The sequence below is a fragment of the Cuculus canorus genome, chromosome 6 (assembly GCF_017976375.1).
Source record: "Cuculus canorus isolate bCucCan1 chromosome 6, bCucCan1.pri, whole genome shotgun sequence".
Taxonomy (NCBI): domain Eukaryota; kingdom Metazoa; phylum Chordata; class Aves; order Cuculiformes; family Cuculidae; genus Cuculus; species Cuculus canorus.
This window is the reverse complement of record NC_071406.1, coordinates 24,192,769-24,217,064: the sequence shown is the minus strand read 5'-3', so window position 1 is coordinate 24,217,064 and position 24,296 is coordinate 24,192,769. Positions and strand designations below refer to the sequence as shown.

The following is a 24,296-nucleotide window of genomic DNA, read 5'->3' as shown; positions in this document are numbered from 1 at the left end:
ATTTCTAATGTTCTGTATAAATATTGTTTGATTTCTGTTCTTTGTATTTGTGAAATTAAATCTCACCTGATAAGTCTTCTGTTAGCTAAATGACTTCTGAAATGCTTACTGTAATATATTTTAATTGATATAATTCTTCTTTCTGTTTTAAAGAATCTGGTTTGTAAGAACACTGCTCATTTTTTTCTTTTCCAAAAGGACAGAAAGGAATAGTAAGTATTTTTTCTGTCTCTTTCTAGAATATGGATCTAGTTGGGAAAGATGCTTGCTATACAAATGTAAATATTTTGGATAATTTGTCTTCTAAGAAAAGACAAGTAGCCTTTTGGTTGATGCTGGAATGGGTAGCAGTAGCTAAACTGTTGTTTCTATGACACCGTTCATGAAAGAATGGGAAGGAAAAGGCTTAATCATTCGCTTCACTTACAAGATTGTGGCAACTTTTTCCTATGCTTCAAAGTGTAGTGGAATAAAATGTAGTGTAGAAGTAAGAGTGAGGGAAAAGATTTACAAAAAATGATAGTAATTTGCTTAATACTTGCATCTTGTATTCCAGCAGTCTTAACCTTTTATCTTTATGTGTAAGAGATTTATTGCAAACCTGTTTATTTGTCGACATAGCTTTTCTCTCCCAAGTTCTGCAAAGCATGCTTAAGTTTTCCTGAATGGAAAAGGCATAAGCAGTTTTTCTTGTGCTGTTTTGAGAGTTAAGGAAAATGTGAGCTGTGTAACAAAACCAAAGTAATGTGTGTGTTCAAAAATACATAAGTTGTTAAAAACCATGCAGATTCATTCTAATCCAAAATTTAAAAAACTGCATCTGTGGCTCTTATCTGCAGTAGTTAGATTTAATTTGAGACTTTCTTTGAAAGCAGTCTAGCCTGTAACAATATCTCATGGTGATGTGAGCAATAACACAGGAAAACCTCAATGTTGCTCTGTATTTTATGACTTGCAGAACAACATGATGTATTTAATTTGCGACAGCTTATGAGTTAAACATCACTTTTGGAATTTTTCTTAAACTTAATGTTTGCATTTGGTATGCAAACATAGGCCATGTATTTTTATGTAGGAATAAAATTGTCCATATATTCTGTGGTGCTGTGTGATTCATTTCTAAGGTGAGTATATATTTGCATTTCATGGGTGGATAAGAAAACAATGTATGTATGTTTTTCTAGTTTGCTTAAATGTCTTTTTTGCTGTTTTCAGCATGCAAGCAAGTCTAGTGCTTTTATTGAGCCTGTGTATAAAGGGTTTTAGTAGATGTTAAAACATGCCAAAAGGGATTATTTCTGCATTATTCCAGAGATCGGGCAAAAATGAAGTGGTTTACTTCAAAGATGAAGTCCTGTATTTGGAAAAGAGAAACCAAATCTGCAATGCAGAAGTTACAGCAGTAAAGCAGGAGAAAACGTAGCTGAGAGTAGACCGGCAACTGAGTGGCTTGGAGCTAGTCTTTTACTCTGGGATAAGTTGATATAACACATTGAGTCACTAGAGATGATTATCCAGCATAACGTTTTACAATACTAAATAACCAGCATACACCAGCTCTGGGAACCATGCTCTGAATGAGGAAAATTCCTAGTGAGACACTAGGAAAGATGATATAGAGAGATCATGGAATTTCAGTTTTTAAGACTTATCAGGCAAACAGCTGTTGAAGAAGATTTAGGCTGATTTGTCCCAAAGCATAGAGAGAATAAATGTAGTATCTTTCAGGTATTGACTTCTTCAGTATGAATTCTTTTTTCTGTAGGCTTAATTAAGATGAGATATATTGGTTTCTTGAGAGTAATTTGCAGTAATTGCCATTTGGCCAGGTTTGAAGGGGCAGGTGTTTCCTGGGGTTCTTGTTGAACACAGGAGATAAAGTGATCAGAAACAATGGCCAGGCTTTAAAGTGATTGTACTGCTTTGTGAGAGGATATGCTTGAAGATGTTCTAGGCATTTCTATACCAAAAGCAGCTTCTGTTTCTTAACAACTGATGGTAATGTGCTGTTTACTGTCCTATATGGTGGCTGTGCATTTGAAGTTCTATGTGGGACTACATGAGAGGTTGTGTTCTGATATAAACTTAAAACTTGGTGGGGAGAGATAAATTGTTAATTTGAAGATGCACGATTCCTGGAATTGTCTATCTACTGTGGTCCAGCCCAGTCCTAAATAGAGTCTTGTTCTGTGTTCTGTTTGTCTGAAGTAATGAAGGTTCTTTGTATTTACTTTTTCCATTGCATAAACTTTGAAATATGTACATGCCCAGTTTTAGTATTTTGTATATTTAATGAAGTGGTTTATCAAAATGAGTTTCTACTTTCTGAAAAAGTCCAAGTAATTGTGTTCCCTTATTCTCAAGTAACAGTAGTGTTCCTGAAGTAATGTTAAAAAAGTGTTGCATTTAAGATAGAAAAATGTACGCATTTGGTTTGGTGCATTTTGTTTTTGTTTCTTGTAGTTCTGTGAAACCTTTTTTTTTTTTTTTTGAAAATTAAAAATGGGAATTTTATCTCACAGGAAGTAATCTGCTGTTGTCCAGTAGAGCTGAGAAAGAGCTAATAAGTCAGTTCTTTGTTAACCGCTTCTTGCTGTAAAGGAGGTAGTAGAAAATGGATTTATCAAGATATAATATTTTCTATATTAGGTGATATTTTATTACAGTGAGTTTTCCATGTGTGCCAAGCTGCAAGCACTGACTTAAAGGAAAATCCCCCGTGTATTTGACCTTTCTTTTTTCCTTTCCTTTTAGAGAGGTTAGATGCTATGACTACTGGCTGTAACAGAATATCTTAACATTTAGTAGTAAAATGACCCTCTGGTAGCTTTTCTTGCAAAATCAGGGATTTTGCTATAGTCTGAAAATGTTGAAAGGGTGAAATAGATAGAGATTTGAAGCTCAGAACTGACCTGGCATTTGAAACTAGCATGTGTTAAGAGGCTTAGGTGAAATACTGAAGCCAGTAAATCTAGTACTTGGATATATTAATAATTAGACCTCAAGACTTCTTTTCTGTAGTTTGACTCGTGAGATTAAGTGTATTTGGTCCATTGTTGTACCAGTTTTAATGTGGGTCAAAGCAGGGCGCTGGCAAGAATTGGTTTGCTTAATGAGGAAATGGTACATAAAACTTTTTAATAGTTATATCTGTGAAGTGATAAGTGAGCTATAATTTATAAGCAGTTTTAGGATTTAAAATGATTTATTTTTACACAAAAACTTTATTTCATGGAAAGTTTACTAATGTAGGATTGGTAGTGGCCAGGACATAACTTACTGATCTCATAGGGAGAAGTCAATGTTTAGAGTGTGCTGAAAGTATCTCTTCTTTATATTTGAAAACTAATGTATGATGTCCTTCTTTTAGATGATGCGCTGGAAGATCTAAAATCTCAAAAGAAAAAAATAGTAAGTAAAACTTCAAAAAAGCTAGTTGTTGTGGCTCACTAAAGTGTGTTTGCATCTTTAAAGGTTGACTTTGATTGTAATGTATAGATGAAGAGTGGAGGGAGGTGAAACTATTACCATTTCTCTGTTTTCATACATTTTATAGTACCACACAAGGTTTTCCTTACACCAAAATTAAAGGACTGCTTGCATATAACAATAAACTGTGTACTTCTAATTTAACTTAAACCTTGTGTTTTAGTGTTGCTAGATCTATGTAAAGTGATGGTGTTGTCAGAAAAAAAAGTGTACTCAAACCTACTTATTGTTGACTACCACTTTTGCTTTGGACTTATAAGTGGTAGATGTTGTACTGATTTAAGAACACGGAGTACAACTATCTTCAATAGTTACTCTGTCACTTAATGTGTTATTCATATATAGCCAAAAAGACTTCCATCTTGTCTGGATTCACTTTTTCATCAAGTAACAGATTATTGTTTATGTCTTAAATTCATCACCACTTACTTCCCATCCTTGTCCATCTTATTTTTGTACTACACATTTCTTGCATTACATTCTCTCCTAAAAAATTTATCTTGTCACTTACCAATCTTATCAGTTGTCTTAAGGTCAGCTATTTTTTGAGCTGTGTGGAAGAGTGAATAGTACAAAACTGGTGTATGCCAGGTATTTGCTTCAGCTGCATCAACACAATCTTAGGAAGACAAATTTAGGATGGAAAAGATTCTGAATCTTGGATAGCTAGCACTCTTCGTGAAGTTTGTAATGCTGAAAGCCATTTCTTCACTACTTAATAATTCCATAAGGAAGTTCTCTGCTTACTTTATGTTGTTGGCTTCATCTGCCTTGTAAGGCAGAGCTTGAAAACCTCCACCATAAAAACACAAAACTCCCTTACCCAAACAACCTCCCCCACACCCCACAACACAAGAGCTCCTCACCCCCCCAAAAAAGCTCCAGATGCTTGTGAGGCTTTATTGTTAATGAGTTTCCCAAAGTGTTTGCCTTCTGGATTTTGCTGTGATAGCTAAATTAATAGGAAACCCACAATAAAGCTACCAGAAAGGAGTCAGGTAAGAGTCTGGTGTTATGTGGCCTTTGTAGGGCAAATGGATTTCACTGATCTTCCACTCAGGTTTTTTATCACTTTTAAAATGTAGATGTAAAAAGTATAACCTGTGGCCTAATTATGTCATAGCCCTTTGATAAAGATGATCTGCTAGTCTTTATATTAAGGAATCTATTAAATGGAAGTGTCCTTTGGTTGGAGAGGTGATAAAAAGGAATTGGATAGGCTTACACTTTCTAAGAATGAAATAAATGAGTATTAAAACTATCTTTTTAATTGAATCTAATTTTGTGAAAACTGCTTAAATGAAATTACTCTCTAATTTACATAGTCATTGAGTAGCTTTGGAGGGAAAGCCTTCAGTTAAATAAGTTTGTTTTTCTGAGTCATGAAAATCTTTGTATTTTAGAAGAACTAGTAATGCTGAATTTCTGTGTGAGAATCACTTTAGCGAAAAGGCATTGAATAAAAGATTAGTTTGAAAAAAATCTGTTTTATAAAGGGGAAAGTTTTTTACTTTGGGAATTGATGCTGTTGAAACAAGATGTAAATATGTATTTTGCATATGCAAAAAAAGCAACATTGTGGAAGAGCGGGTGGTAGTTAAGTGACTGCATGAACTCTTCATGAACAATGTAGAAATTACAGTGTAACTACGGGGAGTTTAAACCTGGAAATATACATTGCCATTAGTATATATGCATGTTAAGCTTTAATCTTTAAAGACATACCTGGAAGTAGCATTGGTAAAACAGAGTTCTGAGAAGTCTAGTAACCAGTAATTCAGCTATTTTTCAATCTGAGGGGAATAAAAAGTCCATAATTACCTCCTGATCTTGTGGGTGCCTGGTTCCTACTGGGTTTACAAATAGGATTAGTTACTAAGATATTTACATTGTGATCCTCAAGGTATCTGGGATAAGGAAATTATGTGTTTCCTGTTTATTTATAATACAAATTGTTGTCTAGGAACTGTCAACCTGCCACGACAGCTATGGTTTCACTTCATTACAGCTCAGCTACGTGATTGCTGGAGAAATCTTATATTGAAGACAATTGTCCTTTTAAAAAATGTTACAGTGTTTCTGCTTTACATGCACGTGGTCCACCTTTTCCCTGGTGACAGTACTTACGTGCTAAAGGGTGCCTATAATGGATTAGCTCCTCATCTACTAGATGAGGCTTTGAGCATCCTGATGTAGTGGAAGATGGAACTGAATGATCTTTAAGGTTCTTTCTGACCCAATCCATTCTGTGATTCTATATAATGCACTGGTGACTGTGTGATGAACTGCTCAATAGAACTTGAGTTGTGTTCAAAATGCTTCAGTCTTTAGTGGCATAATCACATGGATTCATGTGGGTAAAATATCTGACAAACACAAATATAGATACTTATCTGTAAGTGCCCGTTAATATTGTCTGTCCTGTGCTTTGACTCAAAATTTGTGTAATACTTGTTTAATTAAACAGGGCTGACTCTCCACACCGCTTTTTTTTTCTAGTGTATGCTTTAAAACATGTTGAATACTTTATGGATTGGGAATAGGGATGAAATTCATAGCCATAACTAAGGCACTGCTTCAAGGTACAACTTTTCCTCCCCCTTGGTTGTAAGGGATAACTCTATTTGCATTCATGATCATGTAGCTGTAATTTTGGCCTTAAGAGTTACTGGTTAATGAGGATGTCAGCCCTTAAGCCTGAATATGTATAGATGAGCAAGTTCAGAGGGTTAAGCATATTAAAGCAAGGGCACAGAACATGTATTAAGCTGCTACAAGTGGAAATTAGTGGAGATGTTACCTGGAGCAGCAGTCTTAAAAATGGAGTAATTCTTAGCCTGAGGACAGATTTTTGAAGATAGTATAGTGATAACTTTTCTAATGCTGTAATTAAACATTGCTGAAGTTTGCTCAGCTATTCTGTTATAATTGGCTGAGTATAATATTAGACTTGGGCAGACTTCCTAGCCCTTTCAGGTAAGAAATTAGAAACTTGCATCTGTTAATTTTCCAATGGAAAGAAAGAAAAGTCCAATTTTAAGGCTGCTTGGAGTTATGTTAATAATAGAAAAAATGCATATGTTTAACTTCATACCTTTAGGCTTCCAAGCTTAGAAAACTATAGATATTTTGATAACCCTTCGTATGTGACAAACTCTGCGAGGAGTTGGTTTTTCTAAAAACCCAGTCTCTTCTACCCAATATATGCTAGAATAATGCAAATGTGCAGTTGTAAGGTCAAAATACAGTTAAAAGTCGTATTTACTGATGAATGATCAAATGAGGTTTCTTTCATGTAGTGCTCACACAAAGCAGTTACTTCAGTTGTTTTAGTGTTTGCATGGATCTATCAAGAGTATACTTGATTGTTTTGGCTTAAATGATTTATTTCCTATTTTAAGGAAACTTTCGTGATGTGTACTGGCAAATCTTACATGGTAGACTGAAATTCATCTTGTGTGATTTGGTGTGAACATGAAGAAATACCTCACCATAGTTGCTTTTGATATACCAAGTAATTCAATGTAAGAACTCGTGGAAGGATGTCAAATAAGTAGTCTGCACTGTGCCAGTACTTCAGACTTCCAGTTGCTAAACTGCATTTACAAGAAGCTTAACATACATTACTCATATTACTTTTCAGTATGGGTAACTAATGTTGTTGACACAGGAATTCTGTTTGGTTGCCAGTTGGAAAGGAGGTCATCCATGCAATTATTCATAGGAGAGAATGTGGTACATGACCGTGCCTCTTTAATAAGATGTGGTTAATGCCATGAAATAAATTTGAAAAGTCCATGATTAGGCAGGTATTAACTTCCATAGACTTCACTTGTGATTCTGGATACTGAGCATTTAAGCTTAATTGTAATGGACTGTGAATTAGCCCTTGGCAGAAAGTAGAAAATGTTTGTCAAGGAAAAGTTTTGGACCTTGGAGAAGAATGTGTTATGGAAAAAAAAGCAGGAGGTGTTGAGCAATTTGCTGTGTTAGTGAGCCAGCGCGCAGCTCTAGGTTAACCTTTCCAAGGTTATGCTTCAGGATGGCAAATAATCCGTAAGTCAGTATGTTAATTTGCATTTAGAAATGAGCTCGCTCATTGCTTATAAATTGTGGCAGTGCATAAGCCGGTTTCTTCTGCTATGCAAATGTCGAGATAATATTTAAATTTTACACAGGCCCTTTTTTGTTTCTAGTTATTCTACTGATTTTCTCAAAGACCATGTAAACTTTGACCTGTTTGATTCCTTACTTAATTTTGTCAGGCAAATTACAATTGATTTCAGGAAAATGTATCCTAGAAATGAATCCATGAGAACTGTGGGCGTGCTTATAGAATCTTGACAATTTCTATACATTTTCAAGAAACTTGTAGTCAGTTGTGAAATGGAATTCTTGTTCAGATTCAGCTTTACTAGAATCAAAGCTATTTACCAATTCCAAAATGTGAAGAGTACCTTGTTGAATTATCCAATAAATCTGTCATGTAAAGAAAACGTTGACATCTGAATCTTGTGATGACAGCAAAATTTTTCCATTTCAAAATATTGTTACTGTTTTGGCTAAACCTATATCCACAAATAGCTACCATCCTATCTAATACTGCTATAGCAAGAAGTGTGTTAGATAAGGGAAGTGTCAAGTGATGGAGCATTTTGATTTCTGTCTTCCTAAAGGTCACCTTCTTCTAGAGAAGATTATTTCTCATTTTCCTGTGTGGCTATAAAGACAACTGCATGCATTATATGTTAATTGATGTAAAGTGTCTTGGGATTTTGTTTTGATTTGGAGGCCAGATATTGATACTGACTGTTAAGACTTCCCCACTTTGCAGCTTCACCTCACTAACTTGTCCCCTTCGTATAAAGGTCTGCCTTATGGTTTTCACTTTTATAAGCAATAAATAATTTATTTTTCCTAGTAGACCCTTAACTTTGATCTTATTGCACTGTGTGGCATTTGTTTTACAAAGTTAGTGAGTTAACTCCAAAGTCCTGCTGAAATACAAGCTTAGGAAATTGATTTTTACTTACCTCTTCACTTCCTTTTGTTTCAGCAGTCCTTAATTAATAGCCTGGATAGTATTCCTTGCCTTAAAGTTCTGGTAGTGTATGTAGGAGGGAGCCGTTAAATGGATACTGTGTATCCATTACACTGAGTGAATTTTATTTAGCTTCTGAGGTCTATTTGTAATTCTGAGGCCTGTCTAAAGGTAAATTCTCTACAAGGTATGTATATGCAGAATGGCTGAAACTTTAGTTTCTCACTACCTAAATAATAGTGTAAAAGTCATGTTAACGTGCACCATTTGTTATTTTAGCAGTGATAAATGAGTTTGAGAGAACTTAATTTTTTGACCACTGACCTTTTCAGTTTTGCAGTTTATGCCAACAGCAAGCTTTAGAAAAAACAAACTCTCCACTTTTAGCTGAATGTGGCCATTAGTCAGCATATCTAGGAGAAAAGGTCTGCTTAAGATACTGTAAAATGCATTATAATTTCTATACATATTACCTATTTGTCATGACTTCAACTATCTCTGTTTCAAAGTTAAGCTTCTTCTGATGTTGGCTGTTAACCACTAAAATGATACTTTACTAGTGATTACTTTTTTAATTAAGCCCATGTATTAGCTATAAAGCCACTTGAGTGCATTGTAAATAAAATGCTGTAATAATGAAGTGCTTTAATTACACTCCCTAAAGTATGCATAGTTCTTAGTAATTTTTTTATTTAAATTCTTAACATGTTCCCTTTTTTCTGAAAAGCAGTTTTAAGCACTGTAAAGATGGAGCTCCAGCCTTTAAAGTCATTTGAGCAAATTCCATGGCTGTTCTCTAGTTAGTGAGTTTTCACAGCATTTGCAGCAAGCTAATTGCTTCTGCTAATAAATAATCTAAAATCGATGCTGACAGCAGTTAATTGGCACAGAGACTTTATTCTGTAAAGTACTTGGCTAATGACCTTCTTTAAATTAATAGCATTAAGTGCTATGAGGAAATAAATCTAAGGAATTGCCTGTCATTCGCTTGTCATGTCTAATAACTTCCAATAATGATGGCTGATAGATTTTTGCACATTCCATTATTGAAGTTGGTGCATGTAATTATTCTCCTCATTATATATAAACAATTAGCAATATTTGGTGTTTCCTTGCAATAAAGCTGTTAAATACAAGTAGCCCATTAGAGTTTAGAAACTATTTTTTAAAGCAAAATTTCATTTCCATGGTATTCAGTAGATTCAGAGGTATTGAACATACTGCTCATTTGTTGGACTGAGCTTCACCTTTTGGTAATAAGTTGCCTATAAATGGGAGGATATAGGGAAAATACTTTGAAGAATTCTGTATTGATGTGTGGAACCTTTTGTTTCCAGCTTGAAGAAGTAATGGAGAAGGAAACGTACAAGACTGCTAAATTAATCCTAGAAAGGTTTGATCCAGAATCAAGTGCAAAGGTAAGAATCTTGGTATTAATATGGATCTAATATGAATGGTACTATGGCACTGAACATTCAGGTAATGTTATTTGTAATTAATTGACAGGAGGCTGAACTGCCATCTGCTGGAACATCTGCAACCTCGAGACCTGGACAAGGTAATAGCCCTGTAAAACGGCTGTTCTTTAGCATAGATCCTCATCTTTCATAGCAATTTCCACTCTAGAAGTGTGTCTCTGATAAAAATTTGTAGATCAATTGACCTTTACTTAGGGTTAATAGATTGTTTATTAGACTATGCCTGTTACTGTTGGGTGCTTTTCAGACAAGGGATCTATTACTAAAGGCTGATGCTCTTCTAGACAGCAGGATGTTTAATGCTGCTTGATGCTAAAGCAGAGAGAAAATTAACTTCTTGTTGCATACTTGCAATTTTTCTAGAGTAGTAAGGTGCTGCTTTCAAATCATATGTAATGTTCACTGACTTAGCTTTTCATTTCTGTTTCTGGCTAGTTAGACCTTTCCTAATGCAGTGCTTAAGCTACTTTTATATGGTGGATGAAGAGATTCCACCAAGCTAGTGCAGAAAGTGGGTATTTTCTAATTGCAAAGAATGGATGGTTCTTTACTGGTTTATGATGTTCCGTTTAAAGGTGTTATTTAATGAAATAATAAATGAAGTAGAAAAAACTTGCACACATTTTCAAGGAAGCCCTGTTTCTTGATTGCACAAACACGTTTCAAGACTGAAAAGATCTCTCTCCCACACTGTCCCAATAGAATGTTTTAATTAAAAGTGTGGACTACAAGTTAAAAAAAAGCAAACAAGCTACAGTTTTTTTTTTTTTTTTTTACTTTTGCAAACAAGCTACTGTTAAGTTTTTGTTGGAGTTGAGTGTAATATTCTGTGATTAAAGTGAAAATGTTAGTATTAACACAGTATAAAGGCCAAGTTGTATTACAACGCTGAAGATATCTACAAAGATCTGTCTCAAAGTGTGAGTACTAATTTGCTGTTATAACCAACTCAGACTTGTAGGGTCTAAATTGACTGTCTTAAGAGTCTCTGGGAGCATGGATCTCTGAGACCTGTGCTCAAAATGAACTGCAGAATCTGATGTGCATAACTTCCCCAAAATAAACAGATTACTTGAGAGCGTATATTAGAATTGTCGACTTTGTGTCTAATTCTTGTGAGTAACCAAAGTTTTGTCTCTTTTGTTGCTTTTGAAGTGATGGTTTTGGTGGGTTCAGAGGACCTGGATTTACTAATAAGGGTGTTTATAAGCTTGCATGGTCAAATCCACTGTTTTGTTCTTTTTGATTTATCTTTAAATTGTCATGAAAACATTTTTAGCCCATCCTTACTTATTGACATTGACAGTGAGTAGTTGCATTGCAGTACATTAGCAGTTCAGCTTTTATCCCTTCTAGTGCCCTAAACACAACAGCTTTTCCTTTAGAATCATGAAGTCCAATGGTAAACCTAAGACTGCCAAGTTCACCACTAAACCATGTCCCTAAGTACCACATCCACACTTCTTTTGAGTACCTCCAGGGATGGTGACTCAATCAATTCCCTGGGCAGCCTGTTCTAATGCTTGACAACCCTCTCAATGAAATAGTCGTTCCTAATATCCAGTCTAAACCTCACATGCTGCAGCTTAAAGCCATTTCCTCTTGTCCTATCATTTCTTACTTAGGAGAAGAGATCGACACCCACCTTGCCACAACCACCACACAGGTAATTGTAGAGGACAATGAGGTCTCCCCTCTGTCTCTTTTCTCCAAACAATCTCACTTCCCTCGGCTGCACCTCATAACTCTTGTTCTCCAGACCATTCACCAGCTTTGTTGTCCTTTTTTGGACACACTCCAGCAGCTCGATGTCTTTGTAAAACTGAAGACACTCTTCAAGGTGTGGCCCCCAGTCAGATTGGGCAATGTTATGCATGAGCCAGCTTATGAAAGGTTGGTTAGTTGGTATGTTTTTGACAGACCAGCTGAAATGAAACTTAACGCATCATGCTAATTAGTACAAAGATTTAATCAGCATTACTTAGGAGTTGGTTCTCAGAAAAACAACTGGTAGTGCCCTGATTTTCATATGTATTTAGCTGCTTTTGCAGTTTTTGTGGTTTTGACACATGCTTCTAATTGTAGTTTTAACAAGTTATTTGGATGGGTACAGTGTTTGGCATAAGAAAGCACTTGGAAATCCAGAAGGAAAAGAATTTGAAAACTTAAGTGCAATGTTATCTATTCAGAAATGTTTTAAGGGGTAGAATTAATGAGCATATAGTTATTCAGTATTTAAGCTGTGTGAGAAAAATAGGATAAGTATATATTGGCAGTGGAATAAATATTTATCTACAGCATCCTGTTGATACCTGCTGCCTTCATTGTGCTAATACAACTGTTAGCAGGACTGTAAATGCAATCACTCCATAACCTGAATTAAAAATAATGCAATAAGAGTTGCAAGCTGTGGGATGGATACAGGCATGAGGAGAAAGAAAAAAGTCTATATTGTTTTTTGCCACTAAAGCCAATAAGTTACGTGAACTATCTATTGACCTGCACTGTGCTGTAGCTCTTTAAATATGATGTATTCTTCTCTACAAAAGTCAAGGAGTTTTGAGGTGAGGGGGAAATATAATAGTTATGCTTGTAAACATGAAAGATACAGCTGTCTCAGTGGTGGCAATATCTTAATATTCTTTAAGAGATCATACTGAATCATCAGTTGTGAGTAGTAGCCCTGTTATATAATGTATCTCCTTATGTGTATGGATTGTTCAGTGCCAGTAATGGCAGAATATGGACTCCCGGTGTGCTTGAAGAATAAAAGTTCTATTTTAAAGTTATTTGTCTCTCTTCGTACAGTTGGTTGCAGATGTACAAAAATACTTTGGGGAAAAAAGAGTCTTGGTAAATTGCCAAATTTCTTAAAACTGCGGCAGTAGCTGTATAGTGTGTTATTATTGAGACATGTTACTCGGCTAACTTGGGAAACGTGAGTTATGGAAATCTGGAACTTTGCAAGAGGCTCATAATTAACACATTGCATCTTAACATAAGGTAGTTTGAGAAGAATATAGGTCATATCCTATAACTGCAGAAGAGTTTTAGGTCTGTTATCGTGGAAGTGGGCAGCAAGTTTAAAAGGAATTAGGGGAGTTCATGGGCAACAGTGTCCTTATGGGATACTAAAATGATTAGATGAGGCTGTATGCTTTAACATCCCTGACAATGCATTTATGGATCAGGGGAGTGGTATCAGAATTGTAGGCAACAGAAAGTGTTCAGATTTGTGTGTTATTAAAAAAACATCTACAGCCACTCTAAAAGGTGAAATACTGGGATAGAAGGGGTGGCGGTCTTGTCAAGGAGAGCATTTCTTGTTTTCTCATAATATAAGTTCTGCTGGTAACTTCTCTTACCTGGGGAGCAGCAGAGTGTTGGCAGGCTCTCTTAAGTATGAAATAAGAATAGAGTGAAAGCCAAATGAACTCAGAGTGGAGTGAGGGGGAAGCCTTGTGAATAACCCGATATAATTTTGTGGAAACTAAGCAATGAGTCTTACGTTCTTCCCTCTGTATTGAGACTAAGTCTACTGAAGCACATCTATCTAATGCTGACTGTAAAGTGCTTGGGCTTGCCATCTTTGTAGGAGCAAAAATACAAGGAAAGAGTTGTTAAAGCAGCAGTAACTTGCTAAAAATGAAAAGCATTTTTAAAGAACACCTGCCAAAAATGACCCTTCAGAAATAAGAGGCAAAAGGTTCAAAGCTCTTGCAGGAAGCATGGAAATTGCTTAGAAATAGGATATTATGGGCTCAGAATAAATGTGGATATATTGGTTACCTATCAAAACCCACTCAGAGCTGTTAAGCAACCAAAGTCGACATGCTCAAACCACATGATATAGGAAGGCAGTCTTCAAAATGTAGAAGTAACCTCCATGTGTAGAAATGATAGTTATGATCTTTGTCATTTTTATAAGTACAACCATAATAAAGCAGGCTTTGTAATGGAAAAGAATGTAGGAATTTTAGAAGTCAATTAAAATGTCTTGTTATAGATGTTTAGAGTAATCTTGGAACAAGTGGAGTTAGGCTTCATATTTACCATTTCTAAAAAAAAAAAAATCTGTAGAGCTGAGAAGTTGAGAAGTTGCATACCTTTGACTTCATTTTTTGAAACTAGTACATGAGTGGAAACTATACACACTTGAATGTATGGATAAATAAATCATGGAGCAGAGTCAATATATTTGTAGATGTGTTATGCCACTTGGTCACATGGCATGGAGAGGATGATGCAGTTATTCTGATGTAGTTAGACTTCAAAGGTTACTGCTAAGATATCTCAGAAAAAGCTTTCAAAGAAATGTCAATGGTGAGGTTCATCATAAATGAATTCTTGATTAAAGTAAAACTTTCACCACAGGAGCAGTTATCAAAATAGAAACAAGTCACCAAGGAAACCTTAAAGGAATTTCTGTAGCTTAGCAATTTTGCCTGGTTTCCAGATTCTGAACAGTTTAAATAGTGAGGAGACAAACTTTACTTGCTAAAACCAGTTAGGATACAGAATCTTCATGCTCATTGTTTGATCTAACTTGGATAGTGTGTGAAGTAATGCAGTCATGTGCATGAAGGTGCAACAGGGGAAAACCGGTAATTTTTTCTGCTCTGTAGGAAACTGAACTAGGTGGATTTTTAGTAAGACTTTGTGCAATTGTAGTCTTCTAGCTAGTGATACTAAAGTCTCTTATTCTTTCTTCTGGTGTATATTAATCTACTTTATACATGTACAGAGAAGCGGGCAAGAACAGGCTATGTTTTCTGCAGATTTGTGGCACTAGATGCTGGCGATTTTCCAACAGAACTCTTATGTTTGACCTAATACTCCAGTGATAGCAACTCTTTCTTAGCTAGTGTAAGCTGATGTCAGACACGCCCCACCTCCTCCAGCCCATACAGCAGCTTAGCGTGGTAATATCGTACTTCTGGGGACAGTGATCGTTCCTTCAGACCTCAGCACACCCACCTCCCTGTGGCCGGTCGCCATTGAACCTATAAACTCTTCCAGCCTGGCACAAAGTCAGTAGATAAATATCTCTAGTCTTGAAACTCAGGGAGATTAGTTTAAAGCCCAGTTCTAATGTTAAGTTTCATTCAGTTGTGAAGGAAGATGAGCAAACTTGTTCAGAGCAACATGGGTGCTAGTGACTTAACTCTCTAGGGTACTTAAGCATTGGCATTCTTGGGGTGTACCTTTTAGAGGCTAAGCTTGTCACTTGTTAACCATGTTAATGCCTGCAGCCCTAAAGTGAGGGTTACATTTCAGTTAGATTTGTTGCAATAGTGTATCTCAAAGGTTCCCCAGAAGTGGTTAGGTATAGTTGGGATGAGAAATTGATTGTAGCGACTGCTGTTCATGAAAACTGTTCCTGGCTTATTTTGGGGAAAAAATATAATGGAGCTTTAGATTTGCAGTATAATATAATATCCAAGCATTGATATATTTACTGTGATGATACTCCCATTGGCGTTAATGAGTAATGTGGCTTCAGGTAAGAAGAATTGAGGAAACTTATTAAGTTTTTCATAATGGCGATTTAATAACAACTCTGATAGTGGAGTGAGAAGAGGTAAGAGGACACGTTCCAGCAGAGCCTGTTCTTGCTTTGTGACAATCCAAGCATGTGGCTTATTGGTAGGGTTGCTGAAAAAGTGAATGAAACTGATCTGAATCAAGCATTCCATTTTTTTCTGGCATTAGAATTGTTTCATTTATCTGATCTGGAAAATGCTTAATAACTCTAGGGGATTAGCCTGGATATTTTAGACATTGACTGAATAATTTTTGGTCCCGTAGAACACTGAGTACTTGAAGGCATGTTTAAACCATAGGGTGAAACCAGTGGTTGGTTCTGTCTGTACACTGTGGTTTCAATCTAGCTGTATCTCTGACATTCTGGCTTGGAGAACAGAATCATAAGGGGTAGGTATCTGTAAATTTTCTTCTGGAAGAATTTTGCCCCAAGTGTTTAAGTTAATGATTATTGCTATTAATAATATTCTGTGTGGTGTTTATTTTTATGGCATGCTCAGTCAAGCAACTGGTGATCTTTAGTTATAGACCTTTCTGGTTCTGTTTGACTGTACAATTTGCTGGTTGGAATAATGACATTAATGTACTCTTACTAATCTCTTGCTTATAATGCTAGATATTAAATTCAGTATGTATGTGTTGTTGTTAGAAATTCGTCAGAGGACCACAGCTCAAAGAAATGCTTCTACACCCCTGCCTGCTACTCCTGGACAAGGCTCTCCGAAATCACTGGTTCCAGCATCTCCTAATCTGCAAAGAGATGCATCAACTCCGAGTGGACCCACAGAAAGAACTATTGTGCCATCCTTGCAGTCAAATGTTTTGCCAAGACGCCCTGGATCCCCTGCTACTTCGGTGCCTGGCATGGGTAAACAGAACACTTAATGTTATTTAGAGTTTATATTGTTTTCTCTGGTTACCAATAAAATAGGCCATTTTCAGACTGTATGGAAATGGCATTTCATTTGGAAATAGCAGAGCAGTTATCTGATTAAGCAGGAGTTCCATATTCAATTAGCTGTAACTCTTTACAGCTGGCACCTTTTGATGCTGAAACCTATTGCCTGAGCTCATTTAACTGTTATGGCTTCTTTGTTTAAATGGCAATAAAACTTTGCAGTATTCTGTAGTCAACAATATAGCATACCTTTTTACGTTCTTGGTTTAGAAGAGCTCTATGCTTATATAAATCAGGTACAAAGGAGAACACTTTCAGAATACATTCATGTTTCTCACTAAACCTTGAGCGTATTTTTTAACGTGCATCTTGACATTTATTTAAATTTTTACTCTAGGAGGCATAGTCATGCAATCTATATGCATAGGTTAAAGTGTAAAATACCAAATACACCAGAAAAGTTGTCTGTGTTGTAGCAGAATTCTTCTGAAATCAGTGTTATTTTGGTACAAGAATAAAAAGTTTAGCCACAAGTTGAAATGTGGTAGAAATGAGTGCTCCTTAAAACTCGGTTTCCTATACCGAAAATGCATTTCCTTGATTTCTGGCTTGAAAAATCTATTCAGATGGCATGGACTATATTAAATAGAACATGAACTAAACTCTGTAGGAGGGAGAGCACAATTTGAGAGTTTTAGGGGCGAGGTGTTCTTGCTCTCCTCACGGACAGTAAAGCTGCATATGGTTTAGTGACAGGCCTTTCATTTGTTGCAGGATGTCTGGCAAGTTGGATCACAAGGCAAGAAAGGGGACTAAATACTATCTTGAAAATAGGAGGGGTGTAACTTGTCACGTTCTGAGCACCACTGTAATGTGGAGTAATTCTTTGCTCTTCGTATAGTGATCAGGAATATTTTTTTCTGCCTTATGTTCCTGATTTTTAACTTTAAGTTAATTAAGGACATACAATTTGTAAGACTTCCTTACTAACTTCCATGATACAATCTAAAAGTAGGACTGTACATAATATATTGACAGTCCCTTAATGGAAGACCTGGGGCAGCTGAATGTTAAAATGCCTGTTCATATTGTTAATGTAGTGGAATAAACTTTTTGTGAAGAGTTGTGATCTCTCACTTCTCTGTAGAGTCCATTAAGCCTTATTTTTTTGTTAGTAATAATTTACCTGAATTATGAAACTGCTAAATTTGTTTTTATCCCTGAAGTAAACTGCAAGGGCAAATTATTACGAAGTCTTGATTATCTTTAAGTACTGGAAATAAGCTCCTTGCACCACAAAATTGGTCATTCTGTTGCAAACCACATTTAGTGAAACCTGCTTACTGAAGATTCCTTAATGAGTTTAATGTCATGTGCTCCTTGTTTAAGAAGCTGGCTATATAATAAAATAATAAAATAATATCAGCTATGTAATAAATAGTTCTATTTTTAGAGAAAGATTCAGACATACTGAATAAGCTGGATGAAATTCAGCCTTTACTGATTTAGAGGAAGAAGGAGGGGATAAAAAAAAGACTTGAGAGGACAGTTGCCAAGCCTGTGTTAATGAAAATATTTAATGTAGTTTTTGTGATAATACTTTATGGACAAGTATTCTGTTTTTTACTAATAACTGGTGCTTTTCTCTTGAATTTCCCCAAACCTTCCAGGCACGTAAAATCTCAGTTGTGTAAATGTATTGAAAAGTATGTTAATTCAGTATCTATAAGAGTAAAATGATTGCATCTATGTTTATGCATGGCTTGCAACAAATATGAATATCCTTAATTATCTCTACTTTAGAGGAAATTAATAATTCATTTTCATTATACTATATTTTGTAGAGGAGAATCAATTTAGCATGTATTACCACAGAGCTCCCATATGTTTGAAAATTAATAACCAGCAGGTAGTTGAGAGTTTGCCAAGCTTTGCAGAAATGACCGGTCTTTCTACAATGATTGCTTTTGATGTTTATATTAATTACTGGTGTCCATAACAGCATGAGAACTAAGATAGTTGGTTTGAGTTATTAGTAGGCAGGTAATTGAAGTTGTTCTTGGACCATGTTGTCATGTTTCGTTCTAGGTGGCTTTAATTTTTACCTTGTTTATTAACTTCTAGAATTTTTTTTTGTATTTGTGATATACAGGTTGTATGAAATTTGGTCTTTTAAATACACATTGGTGTGTTAGCGAAGTATTCACAAAATTATAGTAGAGTTTTAATTTTATTGCGGATTATATCAGTGTTCCAGATCTTTCCTTTATACCTATGTCAGATGTTGTCCATTCACTTCTTTTTTTAATGGAAGTATTGGATCTTTCAGGTTTGTGTGAACGTTTAGGAAGTGCATTTTGCCTGAACTCTTCTCTGGACAGCTTTTTCAGGCTCTCAAAAAATGAAGCATTAAGTCCAGCCTGTGTTGCACTGAATTAGTTCTGCCTTGCTGCTGTGAGAATTTTCTTAGTCTGGGTTCCTGCTTGTTGATAGAATACAGGAATACCTTGGGAATGCATTCACTGATCGATATTTCGTGAATTCAGTTCTCGTTTGTGAACATGAGGGTGACTTTAAAAACATGTGTTGAGCATAATACTTTTTTTGTGCTTATTGAGGTCTTGTGAATTGCAGTATTTTCTGATAAAATTTTGTTGTTTGTAATGATGAGGACAGTCAATTTAGGTCAATTATCCAGTATTAAAAAAAAAATAAAAAAAATGTATAAAAAGCTGTGCTGTTAGAAATGGTGCAACCTTAATAGCAAGGTAAGTCTTATTCTGTGTGTAACACTTCGAGAGGGTGCTGCTGAAAATGGTCGATTCCTACAATGTTTCTGACGTTTGCCATCCAGGGTGGGAGTTAGCTGTATGTGGTACTCAGCTTGAGGTTTGCCACAACAAAGCACATTCTGCCGTAAGCTACTCTTTTTTCCATGGTTGCTGCTGTCTGTGAAGATTAAAAGGTAGAAGGCTTGAGATGGTAATTGCTGGCAGTTACATTTAATGCTGTGTTTAAACCTAAATCCCATCTTGGATCGGCTTATCAAATGGTAAGACTTGGTGTGTTTTCTTGGCCTGTGTGTACTCTTAGAGGTACATGTTACTTCTATGCGTATGTTTTTCATTATGAAAGAGTATCAGTGGTGTTAGAAGCTGTGGGTGTGCATGTTCTGCTGCTGTCCGCAGCTAAGGTGCTAGAAGAAAGCTAAATCTCTCTTCTGAGAAGGTTTTTTTCCCCTTTATATCTTTTAATTAAGTATCCTTCTGAATTAGTTCAGCTTGCTAACAAACTTTACTTTCTTGGTAGTCCTTTATTTGGATTTTTAAAAAATCCTTTTTGTATCTTCAGACAGTGGGTTAATTTGTTTTGCCCTTCCTCTTTGTTTATTGGGCATTATGGGGGAAGTTGGAAACATTTTCTGAAGAAAAACACTGGAAGCATACAGTGAATTGAAAAGAGAATTGAAGGTTCAATCTCTGGTCACTGAAAAAAAAAAAATCTTTCTTTTGAGCCATACTTTTTTTATATCTCTCTAATAAGAGAGTAATAACGTCACCCCTCAGCCTCTTCTTCTCCAGGCTAAACAACCCCAGCTCGCTCAGCCACTCCTCGTAAGACTTGTTCTCCAGCCCCCTCACCAGCTTCGTTGCTCTTCTCTGGACACACTCCAGAGCCTCAACATCCTTCTTGTGGTGAGGGGCCCAGAACTGAACACAGTACTCAAGGTGTGGTCTCACCAGTGCTGAGTACAGAGGGAGAATCACCTCCCTGAACCTGCTGGTCACGCCGTTTCTGATACAAGCCAAGATGCCATTGGCCTTCTTGGCCACCTGGGCACACTGCTGGCTCATGTTCAGTCGGCTGTCAACCATTACCCCCAGGTCCTTCTCCTCTGTACAGCTCTCCAGCCACTCTTCCCCCAGTCTGTAGCACTGCATAGGGTTGTTGTGCCCCAAGTGCAGGACCTGGCATTTGGCCTTGTTGAACCTCATGCCATTGGCCTCAGCCCAGTGATCCAGCCTGTTAAGATCCATTTGCAGAGCCTCCCTACCCTCCAGCAGATCCACACTTCCTCCCAGCTTAGTGTCATTTGCAAACTTGCTGAGGGTGCACTCAATGCCTTCATCCAGGTCATTGATAAAGACATTGAACAGGGCTGGATCCAGTACTGAGCACTGAGGAACCCCACTTGTGACTGACCTCCAGCTGGAGTTAACTCCATTTACCACCACTCTCTGGGCCTGGCCATCCAACCAGTTTTCAACCCAGGAGAGTGTGCGCCTTTCCAGGCCAGAGGCTGACAGTTTCTGAAGCAGAATGCTGCGAGAAACTGTCTCAAAGGCTTTACCGAAGTCCAAATGTTCATACCAAGTTTGATATGAAGTCTGCTAATATTAGTTAATTTTTTTTGTTAACCATCTTAATTATCTTGAAATTGAATAGGCTTTTGCATTATTTCAGGTAATTTTGTTGTTGCAGGAAACTGAGTCTTACCAGTCAGATTTCATAATTTTGTCTTCAGGTGGCTTGAAGCTGAGTATTTTCGTCCAGCTTCAGAGCTCTGAAAGTACTGATTTGTTGTCCTACTCCAACATCCTTTTTTGTAGCCTTTGAATGTAATTGATAAAGGTATTACGGGAATGTTTTCAGTCTGTCGTGTGCCCCTACTGCCCAAGTGCTCACTTATCTTGCATTCAGGACTATCTGTCTGATATCTGTAACTTAATACCTTGTGGGCTTGTGATAAAATGTCTCATGGCCAGGAGCGTGGCCTTGGGAAGATGTTTCAGATACTTAGGTATTCGAATGGTCATATCTGAATGATTCAGTCTTAGTTTCTTACCCAATCGTGTTTTGCTCGTTATGCCTAGCATCTTCCGTTTTAAGACTGGAGAGGAGGGTAGACATAACTCAAAACTACATAAATGGAAGCTGGCGGTTTGCAATCATCTTGTGCAATAGACTAGGTATTTCAAAACTTTGTGGAAAGGCAAGTATATGCCACTGGTCTACTTTAACTGCCAAATGTAAACAGAGGTGAGAAAGGTGGTGCCAGCTATTGCTGTTACCTGTTCTTAATGGAGTGTTATTTTGACAGTAGTTTGTTAAACACATGGGATATGAAAAATTGTATCTTCGTAGTGGCCTGCTGTCTTCTTTGACTAAACATAAATCTGAAAGTATTCAACTTTAAACATGGGATTACCAAAATGCCAAATGGCTAGACAGGTTCAATGTGTAGACACTGAGGGCATGCAGTATAGTAATTGTATAGGCACAGTGAGTGCCTCTTTGGTAACATCTTTTGTCCTACTGTTGTAATTAATTTTACTGGATTTATTGTTGCAAACTTGTATTGAATGTGTAGAGTTGAAAGTATATAAAGAAAACTCAAATGAGTTTTTCTTAAAAAGCCTCTATATGTGAGTAATCATGAAATACCATTGATATCTTCAATTCTTTAAAAATTATAAATTTACTTACATATTCAGGGTGTAAAAGTGGAGTGATTTAATAAGACTATAAGCTAAAGAATCAGAAGAGGAACTGTTGTGGTTTTAGCAATTTTACAGTTTTCCTGGTAGACTAAGAAATATAGCCATGACTATTAAGTAGGAGCAATTATTTTATTACACTAGCACATATAGTGAAATATCAGATTACGTATAATAATAGTTGAAAATAATTTTGACATATTTCTTATCTTCCTAGGTCTTCATCCTCCAGGACCTCCATTAGCAAGACCCATTCTTCCTCGAGAAAGAGGAGTTCTGGATAGAGTTATTGAATATTTGGTTGGTGATGGTCCTCAGAACAGGTAAAATGTTGCTAAAGGAAATACATACGTATTCAAGAGATAGGAAGCTTCTTAACCTTTTTTTTTCAGGCAAGAACCATCAAAGTTAAAATAATTGTGAATCAGTCAAATTTTCATAATGAAATGACCCTTTCTTGGTGCTTTGCCTGAAATCTCTCTATAGTAAAAATGGTAACATTTTGACAAAACTAATCTCCCCTTTGGGTGATATTAGCCATGTGATACAAAGAGAAAAATCTATGCTTAAGTGAGTGAATGAACTCTATTTTGAATGAAAAAAAATTATCTTAGCACTTCAGCCTTATTACAGTTATGCTTTAAGATTGCTTTCAGAACTGTCCAAACATATCAGAGCTTCCATGTTAATCATGGTCATGTTTCATGTTGACTGTATTCTAATGAAATATAAACTTAATTTGGTTGTTATTTCTTACAATCATGTTACTAAAAATATGTTGAACCATGAGGTTTAAATTGTAGCGAAGGATGTTCTACTGTGTTTAAATCAACTTTAAAAACTAGTACACAGGTTTACGTTACTTTAAAGGATCATAATTTCACTATGGAAATTACATTTCAAGAGTAAATATCTAAGCTATTAGTCAGTATTTAAGGTAAAATGCATCTCACTTCAGTGTGTTATTATGCAAAAATAGGTAATTATATTTTATTAATGTTTTCTAGGTATGCCCTTATATGTCAGCAATGTTTCTCTCATAACGGTATGGCTTTGAAGGAGGAGTTTGAATACATAGGTAAGAGCTAATCTGTGGTGGACTGCCTAGTAGCTGGCTTATGTTTCATAACTAACATGCATCATACTTTATTTTGATTGCAGTTAAATACTTAACTGATACTGTGAAGTGCCACTTCATACAGGAACAGTTTTATGGTAACTTATTACTCTGTATCTTAAGATTCACTTCAAGACTTAGAGAAGTACTTTATTGCAACCTTCAGGCCAAAGATTTTATGTGTAGAAAACTATTCAGTAGAAATGAGCCTTCTCCAATACGTCCCTGAGAATTGCTACTGGCTGTGAATGGTTCTCAGAAGGATTTTATATCGAGAAACTATCTGACATTAAAGTGTGCCTATTTTACCAGAATTTAAACAACATTTTGCTTTGGCAAGAAAATCTTGGGGAGGTATCGGAAAAGGAGTGGGAACAAGCTCTAGGGAGCTCAATGTGACTTTATGGCTGACAGTAACTTAAGACAGACACAACTCTTTATTGAACACAGATGTTTTATTTTACCTCCTTTCTATTGTAAGCACAAGCCTCATGCTTAAGGAAATGAAGGAATCTTAGATAAATCTTCTATTTAATTTCATTTTGCTTAATTTTATGAGTAAATGTACAACATTGTTTGAATAATCTGAATGCTTCCTGTGGAACCAAAGATAATGTAGTCTATATGTCATCTTAGCTCAAGTGAATTCACAAATTAACTGTGCAAGAAATTGCCACTTCCTCCCTTGTCTTGTAGGGAGAGGGGGGGAGTGCATTTAGGTATTAAGTGATATCCAGTACTTCTTCTGAACAAAACTGCTTTTTCTTAATTATGCACCACTGCAGCAGAATGTTCTTCCAGAAGCAGAGTGAGACATACCTCGCAGAATCCATAGCATCACCTTATTCAAAGGACAGGGAAAGTAGCATCTTAAGGGGGGAAAAAAAAAATCACCTGCCCACTTAGTTCTTCTGTGGGAAAGAAAAGAACACCACATGGCAACATTTTGTGGTTCTGAATTGCATGATATTGTTCGTTGTGTTCCAGTCTTCCATGGTGGTGGGCAGTACTTATAAGTGCAGCATAACTGAAAGCGAACAGGTTTTTAAGAAGCAAACCCATGCTGATGTTAATGGAACTATATGGAACAGCTGATGTGAACTTGATGGAGGTACTTTCAAGTACTCAGTCACTTATGTAATTCTGGTTTTAGTATTTTGGACAGTCAGAATATAGTGTTGGAATAAAGGTGAAATGTGAAATTAATTAGTGAAGTTATTTATTGTATGTG

The 24,296-nt window shown here is 36.2% G+C and overlaps 1 protein-coding gene across 5 annotated transcripts in view; it reads left to right on the top strand.

Annotated features, from left to right (window-relative positions):
• The window catches only part of LNPK (lunapark, ER junction formation factor), a 54,474-nt gene that overhangs the window by 10,208 nt on the left and 19,970 nt on the right, over positions 1 to 24,296 (top strand). For 4 of the 5 annotated variants that reach the window (XR_008450356.1, XM_054069713.1, XM_054069711.1 and 1 more), the window contains exons 5-11: positions 154 to 212; positions 3,371 to 3,411; positions 9,868 to 9,948; positions 10,037 to 10,088; positions 16,202 to 16,420; positions 22,166 to 22,271; positions 22,956 to 23,026. Coding sequence is in view for 4 of the 5 variants with exons in the window: in XM_054069713.1 (XP_053925688.1) it covers positions 154 to 212; positions 3,371 to 3,411; positions 9,868 to 9,948; positions 10,037 to 10,088; positions 16,202 to 16,420; positions 22,166 to 22,271; positions 22,956 to 23,026 (629 nt within the window). In the remaining variant the exon portion in view is untranslated. Of the gene's footprint in view, positions 1 to 153; positions 213 to 3,370; positions 3,412 to 9,867; positions 9,949 to 10,036; positions 10,089 to 16,201; positions 16,421 to 22,165; positions 22,272 to 22,955; positions 23,027 to 23,109 lie in introns of all 5 variants that reach the window. The other variant, XM_054069714.1, reaches the window with a different exon arrangement.